Source organism: Chiloscyllium plagiosum, chromosome 8, assembly GCF_004010195.1.
Source record: "Chiloscyllium plagiosum isolate BGI_BamShark_2017 chromosome 8, ASM401019v2, whole genome shotgun sequence".
NCBI lineage: Eukaryota > Metazoa > Chordata > Chondrichthyes > Orectolobiformes > Hemiscylliidae > Chiloscyllium > Chiloscyllium plagiosum.
This window is the reverse complement of record NC_057717.1, coordinates 101,314,557-101,338,789: the sequence shown is the minus strand read 5'-3', so window position 1 is coordinate 101,338,789 and position 24,233 is coordinate 101,314,557. Positions and strand designations below refer to the sequence as shown.

At 42.5% G+C, this 24,233-nt stretch overlaps 1 protein-coding gene across 2 annotated transcripts in view; it reads left to right on the top strand.

Moving 5' to 3' along the window:
- notch3 (notch receptor 3) overlaps window positions 1-24,233 on the top strand; it is a 178,218-nt gene that overhangs the window by 110,082 nt on the left and 43,903 nt on the right. For both annotated transcript variants that reach the window (XM_043694937.1, XM_043694935.1), the window contains exons 8-9: window positions 1,807-1,992; window positions 14,292-14,405. In XM_043694937.1, the coding sequence (XP_043550872.1) occupies window positions 1,807-1,992; window positions 14,292-14,405 (300 nt within the window). The remainder of the gene's footprint in view (window positions 1-1,806; window positions 1,993-14,291; window positions 14,406-24,233) is intronic.

Below are 24,233 nucleotides of genomic sequence, written 5' to 3'. Positions count from 1 at the left end.
GTCTGCACAAAGGATAAAGGGATGATAGTGGTGTGGTGGTAATGTCATTGGTTTAAATTTCCAGGCTAAAGCTCTGGGGACGCACGATGTAGACTGATTAACTTACTAAATCTAGACCACAAAGCCAGTATCAGCAAACATCAGACTCATGTGACACAGATGCAGTGGGCTGAGTGGTCACCTTCTACACTACAGCAGGCCTGTGAGAGTCTGGAACTCACCCCACCACATTGAAAATTTCATTATTGATAAGTGTTTTTGTTGGCCAGATATGCTAATGGTCAATCAACCAAGGACAGAGTTAGGAAACTGATCAGTTGTAATTCAACAGCAGTGGAACAAGGTGGAGGGGGTTAAAAGGCCTGGTCATGGTTTTTCTCTGATCCTGTATATTTCTATTCTTTATGAAACTCTTTCATTCTAGGCCAGGATATGAGCTCAAAGGTCAAGGCTATGCTCCACTGTAATACCAAGGGGGTGCTGCACTGTCAGGGGTGCTGTCTCTACTCTCGGGAAAGGAAAGAAATGAGTGAAGGGTTTGGGGAAGGAAGTGGGGTGAGGGAGAAATGCAGTGTTGAATTTCCTTTTTGCTTCTTGCTGCCTGACACTTCAAGGGAGTTATTATCTTCAGAGTGTGAGCTTCAATGGAGATTTGCATTTGAGAAAGGCCACATAGACAGCGAGACTGAAAATAAAAGGAAAATTGCACAAACAGTAACAGTTTGAAGCTGTTGTGTTTTGTGTGTAGAACTAGTGGAGCAGTGTCACTGTAAAGATCGGATAGAGAAGAAACCCACCCTGAGATTAGTTTCGGAACTCAAAGCTAATGGGATGCGATGGTGAGAGGGGCTGGCTATGTGCTGGGAATTTTAATACACCTTTTGGATGAGGTGTTAAACTGAGCTGCTGTCTACTCTCTCAGGTGGATGTAAAAGATCCCATGTCATTGCTTCACAGGTGAGGTATTGTTCACCCTTGGAATGGCCAATATTTATCACTCAAGTAAAATTGCAAAAACAGATCATGTTGTAGTTATCATATGGACACAAATCGGCTGAACCCTGTTTTTCCTTCATTAAAACAGTTCATAGAGTCCTCGGAACTTAAGGTTTAAACAGGCTGTTTGGCCCTTTGTGTCGATACTAGCAGCTAAATCCCATTTTGGGGCTCTCAGTCCCTAGCATTGTAGTTTACAGCACTTCAAGTCTGAACATTCTTAAATGATATAAGAATTTTTGCTTTGACCATACTTTAAGACAGTGAGTTTTGGATATCCTCACCACCCTCAAATTTCTCTTTGAATCCTTTCCAAGCCTCCTGTCTCATGCCAAATCTATGGCCCTGGTTATCAAACTTTCCACCAAGATGAATTGGGGTCTCCTATCCATTTTATCTAGACCCGTCCCCATTTTATCCACTTCAGTTATGTCTTCCCTCAGCCTCTTCCATGCCAAATAATACAACCATGGCTTGGTCAATCTTTTCTCACAACTGACATTTTCTTCAAAAGGTGCCTCATTGGCTAAAAAGCATTTTGAGATGTACAGTGGTCCTGAAAAGTGCTACTTAAATGCAATTTTTCTTTTGTTATTTCCTGCTCCTTGAAGATCTTTGCCTTGATATCTCTCCCCAACTTCAAAGTCTACTTATTTGACTATGTCTTCAGATGCCAGCTTGCAATTGTAGCACTCGATGCATGCATTTATACAGTATTTACCTGGAAGTCTTACTAGCTTCAATGTTGTACAATGCAGAAGGGTTATGAGGACTGAGTACTCCATCTGTTTGATTCTCTGTTGTTTAAAGGTGCCAATCCATGTGAGCACTTTGGAAAATGTGTGAATACTGAAGGCTCGTTTCAGTGCCAGTGTGGAAACGGATACACAGGGCCCCGCTGTGAGACTGACATCAATGAGTGCTTGTCCATGCCCTGTCAGAATGATGCTACCTGCCTGGACCGAATTGGAGAGTTCACGTGCATCTGTATGCCAGGTAAGGAGCCCAGTACAGGAAACGTTACGACTAATTGAACAGTAAAGATGTCCCTTTTAAAAGGTGCTAATCAAGTATATTCCCATTCAGTTCAATCAGAACAAAGCACAGAAGAACAGTAAACAAAAATAGAGTAATTGGAAAATTGGTTATGAACTTGGAATGCAAAACAGGTGGAACTGCATTTTGAGCCTTTTATATAGGATGTGCTTCAGGATGCTTGTGGTGGAGTGGTAGTGTCTCTACCTCAAGATCTGGGGACATAGGTTCAAGCCCTCCATGCTCCGGAGGTATGTAACAATGTCTGTGAACAGGTTGGTTAGAACATCTCTATCAGATATTCTTGAAGGGCTTCATGTGCTTGCCTCTGAGCCAGGTGACCAGGCTTCAAGTCCTACCTGCTCCCAGAGGTGTGTTGTAATATCTCTGAGTGGACTGATGAGAAAATATCTCCTGTTGGTTGTGCTTGATGGTTTGTCCTGTTGATGCGAGTAGTTAATCGGGCACTATCCTTTTGTGTCACTACCCATATTGCTGCTGTTTCTGGAAAATGCACTTCCCTGGTTAATTTCATTCTTCACAGGCGATCAGGCTTGGCTCCTGCTCCTGTGCTGAGTTGGTTAATCTCAGTTTAGGCAGTGGTTGTGCCACTGCTATTCCTGGGCATTACCAGTCTAAAGGTAGCATCCAGGAGCAAGACCCTCTTAGCCCCTTGAGCTTGCTCTGCAATTCAGTAAGATAAATAAATAAGATCTTTGCTGACTTGGTGTGGCCTTAACTCCCCTTTCGTGCTTGCCTCCCTCCAAATCTTGATTCCTTTGTCTGTCAAAACTCTGTCTAACTTTAGCCTTGGATATATTCAATGTTCTCTGGAGAGAGGATTCCATAGACCACTGACCCTCTTGAGAGAAAAAATTCCCTTCCTCTCCTCAACTGACATCAAAGGATTTGAGGATAGCCCAGAATTATGGCATTGAGGTAGATGATCAGTCATGATCTAGAATAGCAGAATCCTGAATGGCCTCCTGTCTCTCTATCTCAGAGCCCCATTATTTAAAATTCTCGACCTCCCAACAATGGGAAACAAAATGCCAGCCCTCGGCCTGTCACAAATAAACCCTTAGTATGGGCATCTTCCATTCTTATATACTCCAATGGGTATGTTAGCTCATGCCTGAGATAAGGTTGAGAGGCTAGTGTTCCTGACTCAGTTTGGCTTTGTTGGAAAATTTACAAATCTCAGGGGTAAGGATCAGATTGAGTACTACAGCCCAAGAACCAGGTGATTTTTGAAATTCAGTGACGACTTTAGGGAGCTATCATCATGGATCGAATGGCTCTCGGCTGATTGCTGTTCTTGGGAAAGTAAAAAAAAGCAAGTGGCTGAAGGTATGAGGGGTGGTGGGGCGAGGGGAGTGGATAGAGAAAACAAATACAATGTGGAAACTTTTTCTTTGCTGCCTGACACTCAGAAGGAGTCATTATATTCAGACTGCGAGTTTCAATGGAGATTTACATTTGAGAAAGGGCCACATAGACAGCTAGGCTGAAAATAAAAGGAAAATCACACAAATGGTAACAGTTTGAAGCTGTTGTGTTGGTGCGGCGCGCTAGTGTGTAGTGTCGCTTTAAGGATGTGTTCTGGAGAAAAAAAAGCACCTCCAGATTAGTTTCAGACCTCGAAGCTGCTGGGAGTTGATGGGGAGGTGAGAACGAGACACTGGGTGTGTGCTTGGAATTTTAATACACTGCAGAGTACAGGAGTACTGAGTCTGCACCCTTTCACTGAGGAAATCCTCTTTGTTTGCTTACACACCACATATTGGGAGCCTGAATATTCCCTCCATCATTAATTTCAACCCTTGAGAGTTTGGTGGAGTTTAAATTTTTCCCTGGGGAAAGTTTTTAATAATAAAAAATAAATTGCTCGACTTGTAATGATATGGTCTGGAGGGAGAGGCATTGTATTTCAGCACGAAATGGTTAGGGGAGGGAAGTGTGCATCAGCAGGTACCCCCTTGCACTGTACAAACAAGGAGTCTCCTGCAAAAGTACATCCTCTGATCCTTTTATAGATGCAGCCATTCCAATGCAACACTGTAACAGGATGCTGTGCAGCTCCAGCACCAGATAGAGTCACACAGTTGTGGAGCTGTACTGCACAGAGGCAGAGCCTTCAGTCCAACTTGTCAATGCCAATCAAATATCCTAAACTAATCTAGTCCCATTTGTCAGCATTTGTCCTATTTCCCTCTAAAACCATCCTATTCATATACCCATACAGCTGCCTTTTAAATGTCGTAATCATACCAGATTCTACCACTTCCCCTTGGCAGCTCATTCCATACATGTACCACCCTCTGTGTGAAAACGTTGCCCCTTAGTTCCCTTCTATATTCTTCCTCTCAACTCCTATGCTCACCTTAAAACTATGCCATGTAGTTTCGCTCCCCCCCCACCCCCCAATCTGGAGAAAAGTCCTTGTCTATTTATCCTGTCCATGCCCCTCATGACTATATAAACCTCTATAAGGTCACCCCTCAGCCTCCGAAGTACCAGGGAAAACTGCCCCAGCCTATTCAACTCGTCCCTATAGCTCAAACCCTCCAATCCTACCAACACCCGAGTAAATCTTTTCTGAACCCTTTCAAGTTTCACAATATCCTTCCGATAGGAGGGGAACCAGAATTACACGCAATATTCCAAAAGTGGCCGAACCAACGTCCTGTACATCTGCAACATGACTTCCCAACTCCTATATTCAGTGCACTGACCACTAAAGGAAAGCATACCAAATGCCTTCTTCACTATCCTATCTACCTGCGACTCCACTTTCAAGGAGCTATGAACCTGCACTCCAAGGTCTCTTTGTTCAGCAATACTCCCTAGGCCTAACCATTAAGTGTATAAGTCCTGCTAAGATTTGCTTTCCCAAAATGCAGCACCTCATATTTATCTAAATTAAACTCCATCTGCCACTCCTCAGCCCATTGGCCCATCTGATCAAGATCCTGTTGTAATCTGAGGTAACCCTCTTTGCTGTCCACAACACCTCCAATTTTGGTGTCATTGGCAAACTTATTAACTATACCTCCTATGTTCACATCCAAATCATTTATATAAATAACGAAAGGTAGAGGACCCAGCACCGATTCTTGTGGCACTCCACTGGTCACAGACCTCCAGTCTGAAAGACAACCCTCACCACTACCCTCTGTCTTCTACCTTTGAGCCAGTTCTGTATCCAGATGGCTAGTTTTCCTTCTATCCCGAGTGATCTGATCTTGCTGACCAGTCTCCCATGACAATTCAGGGACACGGTGGAGGGGACCATTTGGGGAAGTGGCTACAAATGAGAGTCTGCGAGTTTCCCACTCCATGTCACTTTTGTTATTTGTGAAAGAGCAAGCCGAAGACCGTGAAAAGTCAGTCAGTTGTTTATCCTGGTGGAGTGGGAGTTACAGCAGTCAATCCTTGATCCTGCCCTCCGCTAATGTCTAATTGCAGATACTTTCTAATCAAACTGTTCAGTTATGACAGGCCTCTGATGCTAGTGGGACTTGAACCCAAGTCTTCTGGCTCAAAATGCCGTTTGGTCACTTTTAATACGGTTACATTGCCAAACTCACAAAAGATTGAGTTAGCACAAAGTAGAGTTGGCTGCAACATGAGAACTTTATTGCACTGCAGGGTTGGCTGTACAAAACTGAGATGTTGCAGTGCTCCCATAGACATGATTATATAATCACAGTGTGACCCGTTTACATGGGAAATCTCCACTACAAAAGGAGGACACTGGAATTAATAATAGTCAATGCGAACGCAGATGTTTGTGTTGTTTACAAACAAGCAAAGGATCCTGTCTAGTACTCCCTCACAGTATATCCTATACCAGCTGTTTGACCAAAGGGATGTGATTTGAATGTATCCAATTGCGATGTGTTTTCGAAAAGGTGAGTTGATCCTGACAGCACGGCACCCAGTGATAATGTTGTGAGTTTAATGGCAGCAGTATGGAGCAACAGTAGTCATATCTGTAGAGTGCGTGATGTAGCTCCTCAAAATATTGAGTTCACGCTAATGCTGGGTCGCCTAGCACACTTTATCATAAGTCGGGTGGAAAAGATCACTTCAGATAATAATGAAATTCATGAATCTTTATCTGCCTGGTGCTCAGCTACCTTCGAATGACCTGGCCCCCTTTATGATAGAGCTGTTATTCCGTCCAGCCACATGTTCATCAAGTGTGCTTTGAAAACTGGTTGGTTTACAGATTGAAGGAATGTAATTGAGCCTCAAGTAGTACATTCTCTGTGCAGCACCAGGAAATAATAGACGGGAATAAAAACTTACTTAGGGATTTATTTTTTCCTTAATCCGGTAGAGTTACAGCAGGAACCTTTCTACAGTTGTAGACCAAATTAAGAAACGATAATTAAAACCCCTCTCCCACCCATTTCACACCAAGTATGGAGGTTTGATCATTGGCAGAAAAGATAAAAAGGTCTATATCCCGTGAGCAGGGCTCGGGAAAGGTTAATTATTCAGTGTATTCTATTTTAATGAACCTCCAATTAATCCCATCTTTTGGAATCGGTTTTACGTTACTGTGTAAATAGTCCATTGTGAAGAGACGAGTGTACTGTATGGTGCCAGTGCTTTCAACGCAGTCTGCCACTCACATACTACATTACTGTCACGCCAGACAGGGATATGGGGAGCAACAAAGGCACTTACACTCCAGTTGCACTCCTGCGGAAGAATAAAGAGAAAGGGCCCTCATCCTTCTTTGCATAGCTTTCTCTTTGAACCTCACTGTTCTATGGCATTCACTGCCAGTCGTGCTGGCCTGTCTGCCAACAAAGCTGGCCAAAGCTGGTGAATGCTTCCCCAGGCATGAAAGAAGATACCACCACCACCCCCAGGGGTAGGCCCCTCAGTTCATTTACTCAAGGTTTGAGAACCCGGCCTTAGTATTTGAACTGGAGAGAGAGATCGAGAGATAGACTGAAGGAGCAAGAGTGAGGCACATACAGACAGACACAAGCAGGCTGCATACATGTTAAAGGCATAGGAACGTATGTACGCACACATATACATATGCAAATATTCTCACCCACTCCCAGACTCACTTGTACTCTCTCACACTCACCTACTCTCGCACTTTCACTCACTCTCACACTCCCTTATATCACACTCATAGTTACACTCATTGTTTTATATATATAAATATATATATATACACACACACACACCTTGCTACTATGATGCACCTTGCTTTCTGCTTGTCTGAATTCGATTCCTAGAGCTGAAATAGATGTTCCTAAGGGCTTTTAGAACAGAGAACAGCATAGCACAGAACAGGCCCTTCGGCCCACGATGTTGTGCCCAGGATTAGTCCTAATCTAAAATAAAATAACCTAACCTATGCATCCCTCAACTCACTGCTATCCATGTGCATGTCCAGCAGTCGCTTAAATGTCCCTAATGACTCTGCTTCCACTACCACCACTGGCAACGCATTCACAACTGTCTGAATAAAGAACCTTCCTCTGATGTTCCCTCTATACCTTCCTCCTAATACCTTAAAACTAAGACCCCTCGTGGCAGTCAATCCTGCCCTGGGGAAAAGTCTCTGGCTATCGACTCTATCCATGCCTCTCATTGCCTTGTACACCTCGATCAGATCACCTCTCTTCCTCCTTCTCTCCAGACAGAAAGGTCCGAGCTTAGTCAACCTCCCTTTGTCAGACAAATCCTCCAGTCTAGGCAGCATCTTGGTAAACTTTCTTTGCACCCTCTCCAAAGCCGCCACATTTTTCCTATAATAGGGCGACCAGAATTGGACAAAATATTCTAAATGTAGTTTCACCAGGGACTTGTAGAGCTGTAGCAAAACCTCGCAGCTCTTAAACTCGATCCCCCTATTATTGAAAGCTAAAACACTATATGCTTTCTTAACAACCATATCCACTTGGGTGGCAATTTTGAGGGATCTATAACACCAAGATCCCGCTGTTCCTCCACACTGCCAAGAATCCTGTCTTTAATCCTATATTCAGCATTCAAGTTTGACCTTCCAAAATGCATCACTTCACATTTATCCAGGTTGAACTCCATCTGCCATTTCTCAGCCCTGCTCTGCATCCTGTCAATGTTGCATTGCAACAGCCCTTGATACTATCAATGACACCTCCAACCTTTGTGTCACCAGCAAATTTAGTAACCCACCCCTCAACCTCCTCATTCAAGTCATTTATAAAAATTACAAAGAGTTGAGGCCCAAGAACAGAGTCCTGCAGAACACCACTCACCAGTGACCTCCAGGCAGAATACTTTCCATCTACAACCACTCTCTGCCTTCTGTCAGCCAACCAATTCTGAATCTAGATAGCCAAATCTCCCTATATCCCATACTTCCTGACTTTATGAATGAGCCTACCATGGGGAACCTTATTAAATGCCTGCTGAAGTCCATATACACTGCATCCACTGCCTGACCTAAATCAACCTGTCTTGTCACCTCCTTAACAAACTCAAAAAGATTGGAGAGGCATGACCTGCCCCTCCCAAAAACATTGCTGACTGTTTTTAATCACGCTATGCTTCGCCAAATAGTCATAAATCCTATCCCTAAGAATTTTTTCCAAAATCTTGCTGACCACAGATGTAAGACTGATTGGACTGTAATAGCCAGGGATTTTCCTATTACCCTTCTTGAAAAAAGGAACAACATTTTCCTCCCTCAAACCATCTGATACAACTCCCGTGGAGAGTGAGGAAGCAAATATGTTCGCCAGCAGCTTAGGAACCTCCTTTCTTGCTTCCCTAGATAAATCTGGTCTGGCCCTGGGGACTTATTTACCTTAATGTTTGTCAAAATTTCCAGCACGTCAACTTTCTCAATCTCGATCTGTTCAAGTCTGTTTCCCGGCTATTCAAAGTTCTCATTCACACTAAGGTCCCTTTCCTTAGTGAAAACCGAAGTAAAAAACTCAGGAGGGCTTCCCCTATCTGCTCAGACTCCACACACAGGTTCCCTGTGCTATCCCTGACCAGTCCTACCTTCTCCCTGATCACTCTCTTATTCCTTACGTATGAGTAAAATGACGTTGGTCCTCCCTAATCCTTCCGCCAAACCTTTTTCATGCCCCCTCCTGGCTCTCCTCAGTCCATTTCTGAGCTCCTTTCTAGTAAGCCTGTAATCCTGTAAAGCTGTGCTAGATCCAAACATTTCTTTTTGTTAACGAGGTTTGCTTAACAGGCTGCAGCACAGGTTTATTCAAATGTATCCAGGTCGCAGTAAGTATCAATCGAGCACTATGTGATCAATAATGTAGATTTAATCACTGACCCATCCCCTTCCACAATGGTCAGGAAATAGCAGCCAATGTTTAGCAGGAGTCAGCTTCACCAAGTCCTTAAAGGTGTAATGTTTGTGTGTGGACGCTTTTACAGTGTGTGATCCATGTGGCCATGAGTGTACTGCGCAGTGATGGGTCACAGAACACACTGAACCTCCCAGGCTGGTGGGTGGTCATTCAGTCACACAGCTTATTAGGTACAAACTGCTCTGCTACCACACACAGTCCCGCTGTCTGTCACTGGCCACTAACTTTGGTTCCATTTGCCAGAGGAAGCACCTTTATTGTGAAAGGAGACGCTACCTTTATTGGAGCCTTTATTATGGGCTTTCCTCTCTCACAGGTGTTATATTGCATTCCATATGGACAGTAGTACTCTGTGCCATTGCCTTTAATAACAAGACAAGGGTTACCATTCGATATGTATCTGGGTAGCTTCTCACAACAGGAATGCAATCCTGCACCCAATATCCAGGGACAACCGTGATACGTCTGTTCTTTATTCTGAATGGCCCAAGATGCCTGCTTCCTTTAAATGTTCTGATTTTAAAACAAAATGTAATTCACAGCCTGTCGGTATCACTGGGTTTTTTTGCTAAGCGGCAATGTTTACATTGGGTTCATGTTTTATTCAATTTCACCACCTCCTGTAGATTTGAACCTTGCTCCCTAGAACCTTAGCCTGGGCCTTTGGAATACTGTTGCATTACCACTGCACCAGTATCTCCTCCTCCACTTTCCCCTTGAATCACCCTTCAAGCTCCTAAGCTCATTCTCCACCAAGTCTACTTACTCTATAACATTTATTTCCACCACTATTTCATCCTTTAGGTTACTGATACTGTATTCACCTTTCTGTTCCCAGAATAATCAGTTCCTCTCATTGTCTGTCTTGATGGAATCCCATCAGCCACACTGCATGAACTTCAACGTGCCGAAAATTCAGCGTCCTTTAACTTGCCTGAATACTCTCAGTGATCTGTACTGTTTCCCTGTCTCCTGGCGCAGCCAATTCAACAGCATGGACCACATACCTTTTGAATGTTACGACTCCTTGTTCAGGGATCACCCAACAAAAGGAAATATTTCTTCTACCTCCGCAATGGACTCCTTTACACATCTGCAGTATCTTAATTTAAGATTCCTCACACCATGTGCCACTCTAACTTGCTTGTGTTCACAAACTGATAAAACATGATTAGGTTCTTTCCTTTTCTTGGCATTCACTCTGTAGAATCTGTAAGCTTTAACATTACCTCTCCATACTTACAAACCTCGGACCCTCCAAGCGTAGACCCCTTGACTGAATAAAAGATAAATCTCAGACTGTTCATGGGGCAAAGCTGTCATCAATTTTGTGTTCTTGTGGGAGAGGAGGGCAAATGAGTTGACGGTGGTTGGAGGAGTTGACCTCTCCTGTTATACATCAATGCAAATGTGCTGCTTCTGAATATCTGATGTTGTGCAGAGTCACTGCAATACATCAGTCCAAATGGTGCTCAATTAGAAAGTGATTTTTGTGGAATTCTGGACAACAATTAGAATTGACCTGAATCTGCCCCACTCCCTGGACTGCTATTTGGCAAGTAAAAACGACTGTTATAGTGGAAATGGTCGCACTAACGTGTTTGTGGACAAACAGAAGGGGGTCCAGGTTTTGCTGCCTGGAATTCAGTGGCATAATAGCATTTTTTGGAGCCACCCAAGTGCTAGGACCTCACTTCAGCTTCAGTTATACAGAACATTGGTGAGACTGCATCTGGAGTGCTGTGTCCAGTACCAGCCACCGTACTTATGGAAGGATGTTAACGTGCGGGAAGCAGTCCAGAGAATGTTTACTGGACCTAATGCCTGGAATAAGCAGGTTGCCTTATGAGGGAAGTCTAGACAGGCTAGGCCTGTATCCTCTGGAGTTTAGAAATGTCAGGTGTGACTTAATTGAAACACATAAAATCCTAAGGGGACTTGATGTGGATGTGAATAGGATGGTTCTTTTTGTTGGAAAATCTAGAATTCACTGTTTAAAAATAAGGGGCCACCTATTTAAAACAGAGTTGAGGAAATACTTTTTCTCTCAGAGAGTTGAGTCTTTGGAATTTCCTTCCACAAAAGGCAGTTGCTGCAGAACCTTTAAATATTTGTTAAGACAGAAGTAGATAGATCTTGATTACCAAAGGGATGAAAGATTATCAGGCATATGCAAGGATGTAGTGTTAAGTTTACAACCAGATCAGCCATGATCTTGTTCCTTGTCCTTATGTTCATCCATTCTGGCTAATTAGAATTCCAGGACAAGATTCCTCTAATTACTGGAACAGTTACATTTTTCTTTAAACATGTTAAAGAATTACCAAATGTTGGAGGAATCAATGTTTTCCCCATCCCCTTTATATGTGAGGTTCATCTGTGGTGTGATCCATAAGAAGGATGACTGCCTTCTAAGTGTGTGGTTTATTCTCTAAGCAGTGCTCATGATACAGCTAATTCTCATCTCCTGAATGGTTTGGTGCTGATCCAACTAGTGTAACTGTTTTACTCTGAAGTCTTTGAACTCTCTCACCCTATTCATCGCCTGAAACTATGTTCAAAATAGACAAGACATCATGTTCCGCACCATTCTTTGTGAACTTCCTTAAGCACCTGGAGTGGGAGATCTTCGTTTGAGAAAAATGTGGACATACTAGGCTTGTAGCTGCTAGACTTTAGAAGGGTAAGTGGTAACTTGATTGAAACATATAAGATCCTGATTGATCTTGGCAGATAGATGTGGAGAGGGACGTGGAAGAAAATAGAAGTAGAGGTCTCCATTTAAATATCAGGGGCCATCCGTTAAAACATAGAGGTAAAATATTTTTTCTGAGAGCCACGATTCCATAAGGCCTTAAAAAAAGGAACAAGTGTAGGCCATTCAGTGCCTCAAGCCTGCTCTCTTCTCTTGAAAAGATGGTGGAAGCAGAGGCCTTGAATATTCGTAAGACAGTGCTAGATAGATTCTCAGTAGGTAAAGAGGTGGAAGGATATCGGGGAAGTGGGAATGCCAGTTTTAGGTTGTAATCAGATCAGCCAAAATCTTATTAAATGCTGGCTTGAGGGGCTGAATGGTCTATTGAATGGCCGCTCCTAATTTGTATGCCTGCTCAGATGTAAACCTGTGGTGCTGACAGGCAATGATAAATCCTGGTACATTTTAGTTATGTGATTATAAAGTAGCATTTAAATGTCGATCTGTACCTATATTGTTGTGATATTATAGAAACTTGCAGCTGTCATTCTTTCTCTCAAATGTATCCATTATAAAATTGCATATTCGCGTTTCTAAGAGAAGGTACCTGTACTCTACCTGTTCAGGAATGTTAAGACACACCTCTTGGACAGGTGTCACAACATAATTGCAGTTGCCTGCCATTGGTAGCACTGTAGTGCCACTATTGATGGGAATGTGCAATTACAGCCTGACAAAAGGACATGAGCAATTTCCATTATAAATCTGGAGACGGGAGTTTGCACCGCCAGTCTAAAAGCTGAAAAGGGTGGAGGAATTTAAAATGGAGATTGAATCATATCCACAAGCTTAATCAAAATCATTTTCTGCTTCTAACCCTTATTTTATTTCAGACTACACTCGGCTTGGAGAGCCAATTGTTCACGTTAAGCATGTCATTCAGATCTTCTGTTCACAGAGCTCTTTCATTGTTGACTTACAACCTGGTCTTTTCCCAATATAATCCATTCCTTTTCTATGTAAGCACCAGGGGTGTTTTAGCTAACTTATTATTTCCTGGGACTTTAAAGCTATGAAATTCGGCACCATCCTCATCTTCCTGCTCTCCTACAACAAGTCCCTAAAATCGTGTTTAATGTTAGAAGTTACATGACACCAGGTTATAGTTCAACAGGTGTATTTGAAATCACAAGCTTTCAGAGTACTGCTGCTTTGTCAAATGAAGTCACTTCACCTGATGAAGGACCAGCTTGTGCTTTCAAATAAACGTTTTGGACTATAACCTGGTATCGTGTGACTTCTGACTTTGTCCACTCCAGTCCAACACTGGCACCTCCACATCATGTTTAATGTTACTCACCATCTGTTAAACTGAGAGATGTCCTGCATTCTTGGTTCTTAGTCTATCAATAAGAACCATCATTTGGGAGATATTGATTTTGTGGGATAGTGCAGAATGGGTGACAATGAATTGGAAGTTTGTTTTGCATGTCTCCTGGGTTGAAGTCACTGGAAATGCAGGCCAGAGGTAAAGTGATGAAGGAGAACAGGGGAGGATGGGCAAAGGTGAAGTCTATGAGGGGGTGGAGGACAGAGCGTTTTATTGACAACGAACAATGTATGCAAGGCCAAAGTGTGTGGTAATGGGACAACAGTGAAACGCAATGTGAATTCAGTGCAGGTGTAAATAGCAGCCAGTACCAATAGGTTGTGTGTTCTGTAATCCAGGCTGGAACTATTCAGTGTTGACCTGCTTAAACACTCCTGCTTCAATTACAACAACAAGCTATATTACTGCTTGATATATGCACATGTACATATGTACACTTGTGAAAGGATCGCGAACGAGAGGGAAAAGGTTGAAAGTAATTGTCAAAAGAAGCAAAAGTAATATGAGAAAAAGCTTTTACATGTAGTAAGTGGTTAAGGTCTGGAATGCTCTGCCTGAGTGTGGTAGAGGCAGATTCAATTCAATGCATTCAAAGGGAATTACACTGTTACTTGTAAAAGAACAGTGTGCAAGGTTACCGAGAGAAGGCAAAAGAATGGCATGAATTGAAATGCTCATTCAGAGAGGTACAGACATGTTGGGCTGAATCACCTCTTCCTCCACCATAACAATTCTGTGATGTGTGTATATATTATCTTTAGGTGTTTACATTTGTGAATATATAGTTAATCAAACTAATGTCTTGCTGTGTTATAACCTCCAGGATTCAAGGGGATTTACTGTGAGACTGATATTAACGAGTGTGAAAGCAATCCCTGTGTGAACAATGGTAAATGCATGGATAACGTCAATGGTTTCGCCTGCAAATGCCCGTCAGGTAAGAAGCAATATTACGCAGGCTCTCCCTTAACATTCACCCTTGTTGCAATATACTGGTTAGGAAAGTACAGCCAACTATTGAGCTCTTATGTATTGCAATCTTGTATGGGTTCCTGCGAGAACACACTCACACCCCTTCAGTATTGAAATGAGCAGATGTGAAATTGAGACACAATTGATTTTGGGTTTGATTCAACTAATTCACCTGTGTTGGAAGAGCAAACATGCTCATTGGCCTCTGTAACTTTCACCAGAGGAGTCAGAGGACTCAGCTCCTGCGAGTCTATCCCGTGATTCTTGTGGGATAGCGTGGGTCTAGGTGTTGGATAGGTAAGGTCAGGTTCACCTGTGATGTACAACCTGCATCCATTCATTTGGTTGTTCAACTTCAATCGCTGAACTTGGTCTTTCAGCCCAAGTGCTCCTGCTAGCTCTTTGGAAGAGTTGTTCATTTAGCACATCACCTGCCCTACCTCTTCCTTAATCTCCTGCATGTACTTACCCTTCAGATAAATATATCCAGCTCACTTCTGAAATGTATTGTTGAATTTGCTTCCACCACCCTTTCAGGCAGCGGGCTGTAGAACAGAATCCTTTGCTGTGTTGAAGAAAGTTCCTCATGTCACTTGTAGTTCTTTTGCTAATTACCATAGATCTGTATCCTCAGGTAGCTGACTGGTTAACCAGTGGAAACAGTTTTCCCTTATTTACTCCACTAAACACTGTATCGACTTTACTCCTAATCTCTGTGCCAAACGTAATTCCAATTTCTCCAGCCTATTTATGTTGTAAAGTCCTACAACCTGCCAGCATTGATGAAGAATTTCCTTTTGAATAAGTTTGAGATTGCCTTCCTAAACCTCGTCTGCACATTTATCTCTCCTTAAGACTCTTTAAGACTCTCCCTAAACACTGCCTCTTTGCCATTGCTGTTGACCATCTGTCCTAGTATTCTATTAAGTGGGTGGGAATCAAGTATTGTTTAATTGTGCTCCCGTAAGCATCTTGAGATATTTTTTGCAAAAGACGCTATGTACATGCATGTTGTTGTTGTAAGCCTGACTGGCACTTGATCATTCTTACTGCAGAGTAACACTGTGCAGAAAAGTAAGAAACAACATTGAGAAAGAGTTATGGATTCTTAGCTTCTCTTTCTCCACACAAACTGAAAGGTGTTCAGAAGGATATTGTTAGAAAACCACGTGAACACTTATCAGAACCTGTAACCAGTGGCAGCTTCACTTTTTATTTAACTACAGGGAAATGTCACATTGACACCAATGTGCAATGTGCATTGTAACCTATTTTGTCTCTAATCCAAGGTATGGTTACTATGGTTACAATATTGCAATGGAAAGAGAGAGGGTACAAAGGAGAGAATCACTAGGATGTTGCCTGAGCTGGAGTGATTGACCTAGAAGAGAGACTAGATAGACTGGAATTGTTTTTCTTATAACAGCGAAGACTGAGAGGGGGATCTGATTGAGGTGTACAAAATAGTGAGAGGTGTAGTTAGGGAGAAACCTTTCATTTCAGTACAGGCATGAATGATCTGCGGCCATTGGTTAAAAGTAAAGGGCAGGATACTAAAGGGGCATTTAAGGAAGATTTGTTTTCAATCAGAGCATGATGGTTATCTGTAACTCACTGCCTGGAAAAGGGTGGAAGAGATGGGAACCATCACAACATTTTAAAAAGTATTCAGACAACCACTTGAAGTGCCGGAACATGCAAGGCTATGGGTAAAGTACTGGAAAATGGTACGAGAGTGGATAGGTGCTTGATGTCTGGTGTAGATATGATGGGCTGAAGGGCCTCTTTCTGTGCTGACTTGATGTTTCATTCCTGGAATGCACTTGGTCAAATAGCATTAAATTGCTATATCGTAATTGAATGTTGAACATATCAGAGACCGGGAAGAATTAATTTTGGAATTATGCTAGTGGTCACTCGTTTACCCATAGGGAGTCTGCAAGCCATACACTGGAAATAAAGGATAGGCCATTCAGTTCATCAAATCTATTCCACTGTCGTAGATCGCTGCAGATCATCTACCTCAATGATATTGCTTGATGACATTAGTATCAGGAAATTGATGGATCCTGGCTTGAACATGTTCAATGACTAAGCTTGCACAACCCTCAAAAGAGCTGGTGTTGAAAGCAGAAACAGTATGTCCCTTTACACTGTCATGTACATGATAGACAATCTAGGATCATAAAACAAAGCAGTGCAGGTGGCAATTTAGTCCATGTTGTCTATGCTAGCTCTAAGAAAAAACTAGTCAATCTTTTCAAATTTATAGCCAGACCCAGTTTGAAAGTTGCTGTTGTATCTGCTTCTAACATCGTTTTTGGGCCCTGTTCCCTCCCTGTTTTATTAACAAAAGGTTTTCCCATCTCTCCTTGATCTTACTGTCTCAGATATAGCTCGAGGAGTAGGCCTTTGACACCATTTACAATTGTGGAATTAAATCTAGACAATCTGATAAAAGCATTTTAGAATTTCTCGGGTAAATGACAGTTACACACTGCATCGCATGTGATGATTCTGATTTAAAGCCCTTATTTGTAGGCTACCCATGTCAAGTCAAGTGGCCATAGTCTGACTCGACCATAGGGCTGCTGTCTCATTAGAGAGAGAGGCCAAGTGGCAATTTAACCTACCTCAGGCGAGGGGAGAGGTTGAGAAGGAGAGTCTTTCAGGGTAACCTCAGCCAGTGATGGGAATTGAACCCATGCTGTTAGCATCACCATGTTTACAAGCCATTCATCCAGCCAACTGATCTAAATTAACCTCTGCCAACCTTGTTAAGTTTTACTAACTAAATTAGCATCATTTGAGTTCTAGAAATCTTGCTTTTTTAACAATGGATCTCCTTGAGTTTATACCAGTGTGTTATTTCACAAGATCAGAAGTCACACGACACCAGATCAGAAATCACAAGCTTCACCTAATGAAGGAGCAGCACTTCACAAAAGCTTGTGATTTCAAATAAAATTATTGGGCTATAGCATGGTGTTGTGTGACTTATGACTTTGTCCATCCCTGTCCAACACTCCACATCATTTTACAAGGAAATAGTTGAAGACCTGTGTTTAAATCTGGCCTCTGCTAGGGACTCTCACATTGCTTCTCATACACTGAATGAATTTGAAGTGTTGTTGTATTTGGCAAACGTGGTAATAATTTGATACTTATGAAGTATTTAGATGTGCACTTGCACTGCCAAAGCATACAAGGCTATAGGTCAAGTGCTGGAAAATGGGATTAGAATAGTTAAGTGCTTGTTTTTGACTGGAACAGGCTTGATGGGCTGAAGGACCCTTTTTCAGTGCTGTAGACCTCTATGACTCGACCATACTGGAGTGTCAGTTTACAATATCTTTAAGTTAGCTCAGAGTACATAATGTGATTACATGTTGCATTTATATACAGAGGAACCTCAATTATCCGAACGACACAGGCGGGGAGTATCTTGTTCGGATAATCAAATGTTTAGATAACTGAATGCCAGATAACACAGTTTAGCCAAGCCTCGGGACCTTGCGACTTTGTCCAGATAATCCGAAATTTGGATAATTGAATGCCGGATAATCAAGGTTCCTCTGTACCATTTTTATTGTTGTAAAATGTTCCAAGGCAGTCCACAGGAACATAACCATACAAAAATCAAAAGCAACTCATCCAGGAGGTTTTGGGACAGGTGACCAAGTGTTTGATTGAAGAGATGAGAGTTGAAGAACATCATGTATAGCTTAGGGCCTTAGCAGTTGCAGGCCTGGCTCCCACTGGCATAGCAACAAAAATCACACTTTGGAACTTAATCAGGGAATAACCAAACATACGATAGCCTGTTGAAACAGTGGGGTACGACATGGAGGAGAGGAAGCATAACTGACTATGGTGGCTATTGAACAACTCTCATCCTAATCTGAAATCTGCTGGCTAATAACCAGGAGCTGGAACCCTGGCTAGTTGTCACCTTTGTAGTACAGGGAAATACTGAGGTTAGTCGCACAATACGGAGGTGAGCGAATTCAGCACAGAGCTGGAATTGAGCTGGTTAATGTGATTTGCACAGCTCAGTTAGATATCACTTTCACCAACTGGGAGCTCTCGTATTCACCTCACTGTTATATCCCCCTCGGTCTTGTCCAAGAGAAATCTTTGCTTTCTTTAAGTCAGCAACGCAGCCAAATTCAGTCCCAGAGCAACAGTTCATCATACCTTTCTGCAGCATCTTGCACAATATTGTAAAGTTTTGGGAATGTCCCAATCACTCAAGTACTATTAAAGTGTAGATGCTTGTAATGTGGTAAATGTTTCAGCCAATTTTCACACAGCAAACTTCCTCAAACAGCAATGTCATAATAACCTGGCTAGGATACCAGAGAGATAATTGCCATATCTTTAAATATGCTGTGGGATCCTTATCATTCACATGAGAGGGCAGATGGAGCTTACATTAAAAATATCATTCAAAATATGGGCTGCCTCACTCTGCACCTCTCCCTCTGTAGTCCACTCAATGAACAAATGCAGAGATTCTTACTGTGTTCTCTGCCCCTGAAATAATTCATTTGAATGATGAACATGCATACAATGGCATCATTCATTGCAGATGTCAAAATATAGCTGCATTTAGCATAAGACATCTAAATCCCAGTTTCCTGACATCTACATGCATTAATTGTTGGTTCTGTTGTTTACTTCATAAACCTTAGAACTTTTAATCCAAGATCTGAATCCAGAATGTTGCCTCTTTGTTGAAAATATCAAATAAGCAAATTGCATATTACATTTGCAATATCTATGTTTCGCACCCTACTGCATGAAGTTGTAACTGTAATTAGTTTATTTCTGCTAGTAGTTTGGTCCCTCTGCCACTGACAAATCAAATGCCCAAGGCCCATTCACCTCTCTGGGTTTTTTTTCAGATAGCCAGAACCTTCCCTTCTTGCCCTGTCTGTACTTTAAAAATTGAAATGTTGGCTCTAATGTAATAACTTGTTTCCAGACAGTTCTTCAAATCTCCCCCCAGAAAAAATTGCATTGAGGCGAATTCTGCTGCCTGCACCTCCAGCTCTGATTGGCTGCTAGTGAACCATGGCACTGTCTATAAACTTCAGCGCATCTGAATCTCTCTGTACATTTCCTAACTCATGCCAAATCCTGTTCATCCATCACCCTCACTGACCTAGATTGACCCCACGGTCTGGCAACAAAGAGACCTAGGGGTGCAGGTGCATAATTCCTTGAATGTGGAGTTGCGGGTAGACCGGATGGTGAAGAAGGCATTTGGCATGCTTGCCTTCATTGGTCAGAACATTGAGTAAAGGAGTTGGGACATCGTGTTGCAACTGTACAGGACACTGGTGAGGCCACTTTTAGAATACTGCATACATTTCTGCTCACCCTTCTATAGGAGGGATGTTGTTAAACTTGAGAGGATGCAGAAAATATTCACAAGGATGTTGCCAGGGTTGGAGCATTTGAGCTATAGGGAGAAGCTGAATAGGCTGGGGCTGTTTTTCCCTGGAGCGTTAGAAGCTGAGAGGGAACCTTATCGAGGTTTATAAAATCATGAGGGACATGGATAGTGTAATTAGACAAGGTCTTTTTGCCAGGGTATGGGTAGTCCAAAACTAGAGAACATAGATTTAAGGTGGGAGGGGAAAGATTTAAAAGAGACCTAAGGAGTAACTTTTTCACACAGACAGCGGAGTGTTAATGGAATGAGCTGCTAGAGGAAGGGATGGAGGCTGGTACAATTACAACATTTAAAAGGCATCTGGATGGGTATATGAAGAGGAAGGGTTTAGAGGGATATGGGCCAAGTGCTGACAAATGGGACTAGGTAAAATTGGAATGTCTGGTCTGTGTGGAAAAGTTGAACTGAAGCGTCTGTTTCTGAGCTGCATGACTCTGAATTGTTTCAAGTTTTGCAGTTTCAAATCACTTCGGACTCTCTCCCTGTGCCCATCTTAGTGAAACCCCTCTGTCATCAGATCTCTGTGCTCCTTCAATTTCTGCCTCTTTTGCTTCCCTGATTTTCATCCACCATTAATGGCCTGAGCTTTCAGCTGTCTAGGCCCTAAGCTCTGCAATTCTCTTGCTAAACCTCTCTGCCTCTCTTGGCTTATTTCAGGCTCATCTTAAATAAACTATTTCCTTGAAACTTTTGGTCACCTGTAGCATCTCCTCACATGGTTCTATATCAACGTCGTGCTCCTGTGAAATGCCTTGAGGTTTTCCGACATTAAAGGATTGACATAATTGCAAGTTATTAATGACAATTAGAAGACTCCAGTGTAAATGCTGTATATTTGATTTGTAATGTTTAGTGGAAATGAAATGCTGCAGGGTAGGCCTCAAGAAGTTGCCAGTTTAATGCGTTGAAGATGGTAAGGTTTTTTAATGTATCTTAATACATTACCTGAGTTGATCAATGATCCTTTGCCCAAAATAGTTAGTAATCGAATGCAGAGCAGTAAAACAGCACATCGCACCATAATTGTACACTTCTTTTTGTTTAAAGCATTGAAAGATTTCCCTATATGCTGTCTGCTAGATGTTTAACTGGAGAGAGGCCTGCAGTGTAGGCCTCACCAGCTTTTCTTGTGGTGGAGAGGTTATTCAGAGGTCAGGGTGCAGTGTATACCTCAGCCAGTCCTTTGAAGAAGCTCTCCGTTGGTGGTTGATTGACAAGAGGGACCGTGTCTGTTATCTCCTGGAGGCGGACAATGTGCCAATTGTTCTCCAAAGGCCTCGGTTCCTCTCGCCTGAGAAGTAGCTGCCCTTAATGAGAGGGAGGCTCAATTCTTTTAGGCCCAATTTACATTTGGGGCAGACACGGGGCCCCTCATATGCTGACTGTGTTTCACATGCAGCCACTGAAGGCCCTGCTTGAAGGAGCAGCACCTCAGAATACAACTGACAGATTCAGTCAGTTCTCCTGGTGCTCCCACTCTCTTTTCATATTCTGAATTGTCACTGTGCTTCCCCTTTCTCAATAAGCTGACACAGGAATACATTGACAGAGGGCTCCCAAGTTTCTGAATACGTGTTTTGTTGAGATTCTAGAGAGCTGTGGAATATAAGTTTCTGATCTGAATTTAGACAATTCCACTTAGCGGCTGTGGACTTTTTAAATCTTCAGTCAAACAGCCAGGCTGTGATGACGTGATCTTTATGAGATGATACATTTACATTAGCAAATATTTCCTTCTACATTTCCAGGCATTGTCTCTCCTTCCCAGGTTAATTCACCTGTCCCATTCCTAATATGCACGTAAGCTGCCCAAACCATGCCCATTTCCACTGACGCTGGCAGAGATGTTGCTTCACTTGATTCTGTCAGGGCATGTTCTGAACCATCATGCGACTAATGAGCCCCCAGTTATCCACTCTACTTTGACCCCTAGAAAGAGTCTTCCCTGTCAAAGGTGAACTCTTGGTTTTACTGCTGGAAAGCTGAAGGATTCACAACTGAGCACCATTTGGTTGGTCTGGGTGAAACTATAAACCAGTCAAGGGAGAAGAAAACTCCAGACCACTTTAGCGCAGACCAGCCGAATCCCATTACTGAACTGAGGCATTCACGTGACTATTATTTTTTTGTAACATTAACATCTAAAATCTTTTACAGTGCACACTAAAACTCTCTGAGGCTTTTTAGCTTCAAAGCAGCAGTAGAAATCTCTTGAAAAGTAACAGGAAGATGATCGGGTCACCAAGTGAGGTGATGTTGGTGAAAATCAATGCACCTCCATTTTCTGATAATAGAATGGAAAACAAGGAAGACTTACATTTGTATAGCACCAAATCATATCTTTCACCATTTCATATGCACCAGTTACTCAGATGTACAGCAACTCTTTTTGAAACAAACAGTAAACACTGTACACAGAACGCAATTCAACCAATAATAAAAGGGTAGGTAAATAGTTCATCTGTTTCTTGAGTGATGGACAAATCATAAATGATGACGGATCCCAGGGTGGGAAATCTCCCTAGCATTATTCAGATACTGCAGTCAGATCTTCCAAAGGTATTAACAGTTTAGAACCCGTACAGTGTGGGAAAACAGGCCATTTGACCCGACTAGTCCACACCGACCCTCTGAAGAGTATCCAACCCAGAACCATTACCCTACCTTATTACTCTACATTTACCCATGACTAATGCATCTAACCTACACATCCCTGAACACTATGGGCAATTTAGCTTAGCTAATTCACCTAACTGTGGGAGGAAACCAGAGGAAACCCACACAGACACGAGGAAAATTTGCAAACTCCACATAAACAGTCACCCAAGGCTGGAATCAAACCCGGGTCCCTGGCACTGTGAGACAGCAATACTAACCACTGAACCACCATGCTGCCCTGAAAGATGGCACCCACATAATGCAGCACAACCTGTCCCAACTGCAATTAATGTGTAGGTTGGCAAAAATGCTGTTAATGCTTGTGTAAAGTGAAATTTTATAAGGACTATGTTTTACATGTTGATAATTGGATATGAGCTGTCTGTACAGTTTCAATTGAAAGTTGCATGAAGTTCAGTGATTTTCAGGTTTATCATGTAATCCCTTATTAAATACAGTGAAATGGTTTTCAACCAATAATCTGAGTTTATGCACTATGCATTCAAATTTACTTGTTGAAAATAATGACAAAGCGTCTGCTTCTGTCTTCAATTCTGAACATATGAATTACGGAATCACTTCCATTGGTTAGAATGTTTCAGTGAAAGGAAAGGAACCTTTGCATTGATATAGTGCCTTTATTGACTACGGGGCATCACAAAGTACTTCCTTCTATTGGGTGAAGAAAAAATGTCAGCTGCTATGTGTACAGTAATGTTTCACAAACAGCAATGAAATAGTCTGTTTGGCTGATATCAATTGAAGGACAAATATTTGCCAGGAAATTGGGAACAGGAGGGGATTCACCTCTGCTGTTTGACTTGTGTGGTGGAAAGGTGGTAGCTGCAACAGTATTGTTCTCCCACATTTATGCACTGGATGGCTGGCCTTGATTTAGTGCTCATATCTCTGGAATAGGACTTGAACTACTGAGCCAGAGATTAGAGTGCTAGCCACTGAGTCATTGCTAAACCAACTAAGGAAATTGCAATATTGAAAAAAGACCCAAAGAAAAGGCAAGAGTATATCTGGCAAGGTTTGACAGTGTGTCCCACTCCGCTAACATAGTACAATGAGTTTGACCTGTCTGCCACCTTCATCGTAACATTGCTGAATCCACCCCTTTGTAAAAAGAATTCTGTTTGTTTGATCTAAGTTTGGAATAGTTGCAATTCTTTCTTTTCCTAGTGGAGTGAACAGGAGGGGAGGAGGATGGAAGCTCAGGAAAGACTGAGTGCACCTGATATTTGATAGACACAGGCTGTGAGTGGTTAGGGCTGAGCTCAGGATGTTGCTTCCCTCCTTCGATACCCGAATCTGCAGGGGAGATGTTTTAGCAGGCCTGATGCAGCCAACTAGGCTCTGTGTACTACAGGTTAATTGGCTAATTGTGGGCACTGCAGAATCTGTCCAAAGGTGAATGATACTGGGAATAAATGGCATATTTGGACTTCTGCTTTGGGTGAGGCTACCAGGGTGGCACCTTGACTCAGTGGTTAGCACTGCTGCCTCACAGCGCCAGGGATTCGGGTTCGATTCCAGCTTTGGGTCTGTGTGGATTTGATTAGATTCCCTACAGTGTGGAAACAGGCCCTTCGGCCCAACCAGTCCAGACAGACCCTCCAAAGAGTAACCCACCACCCAGACCCACTCACTAATGCATCTATTGCTATG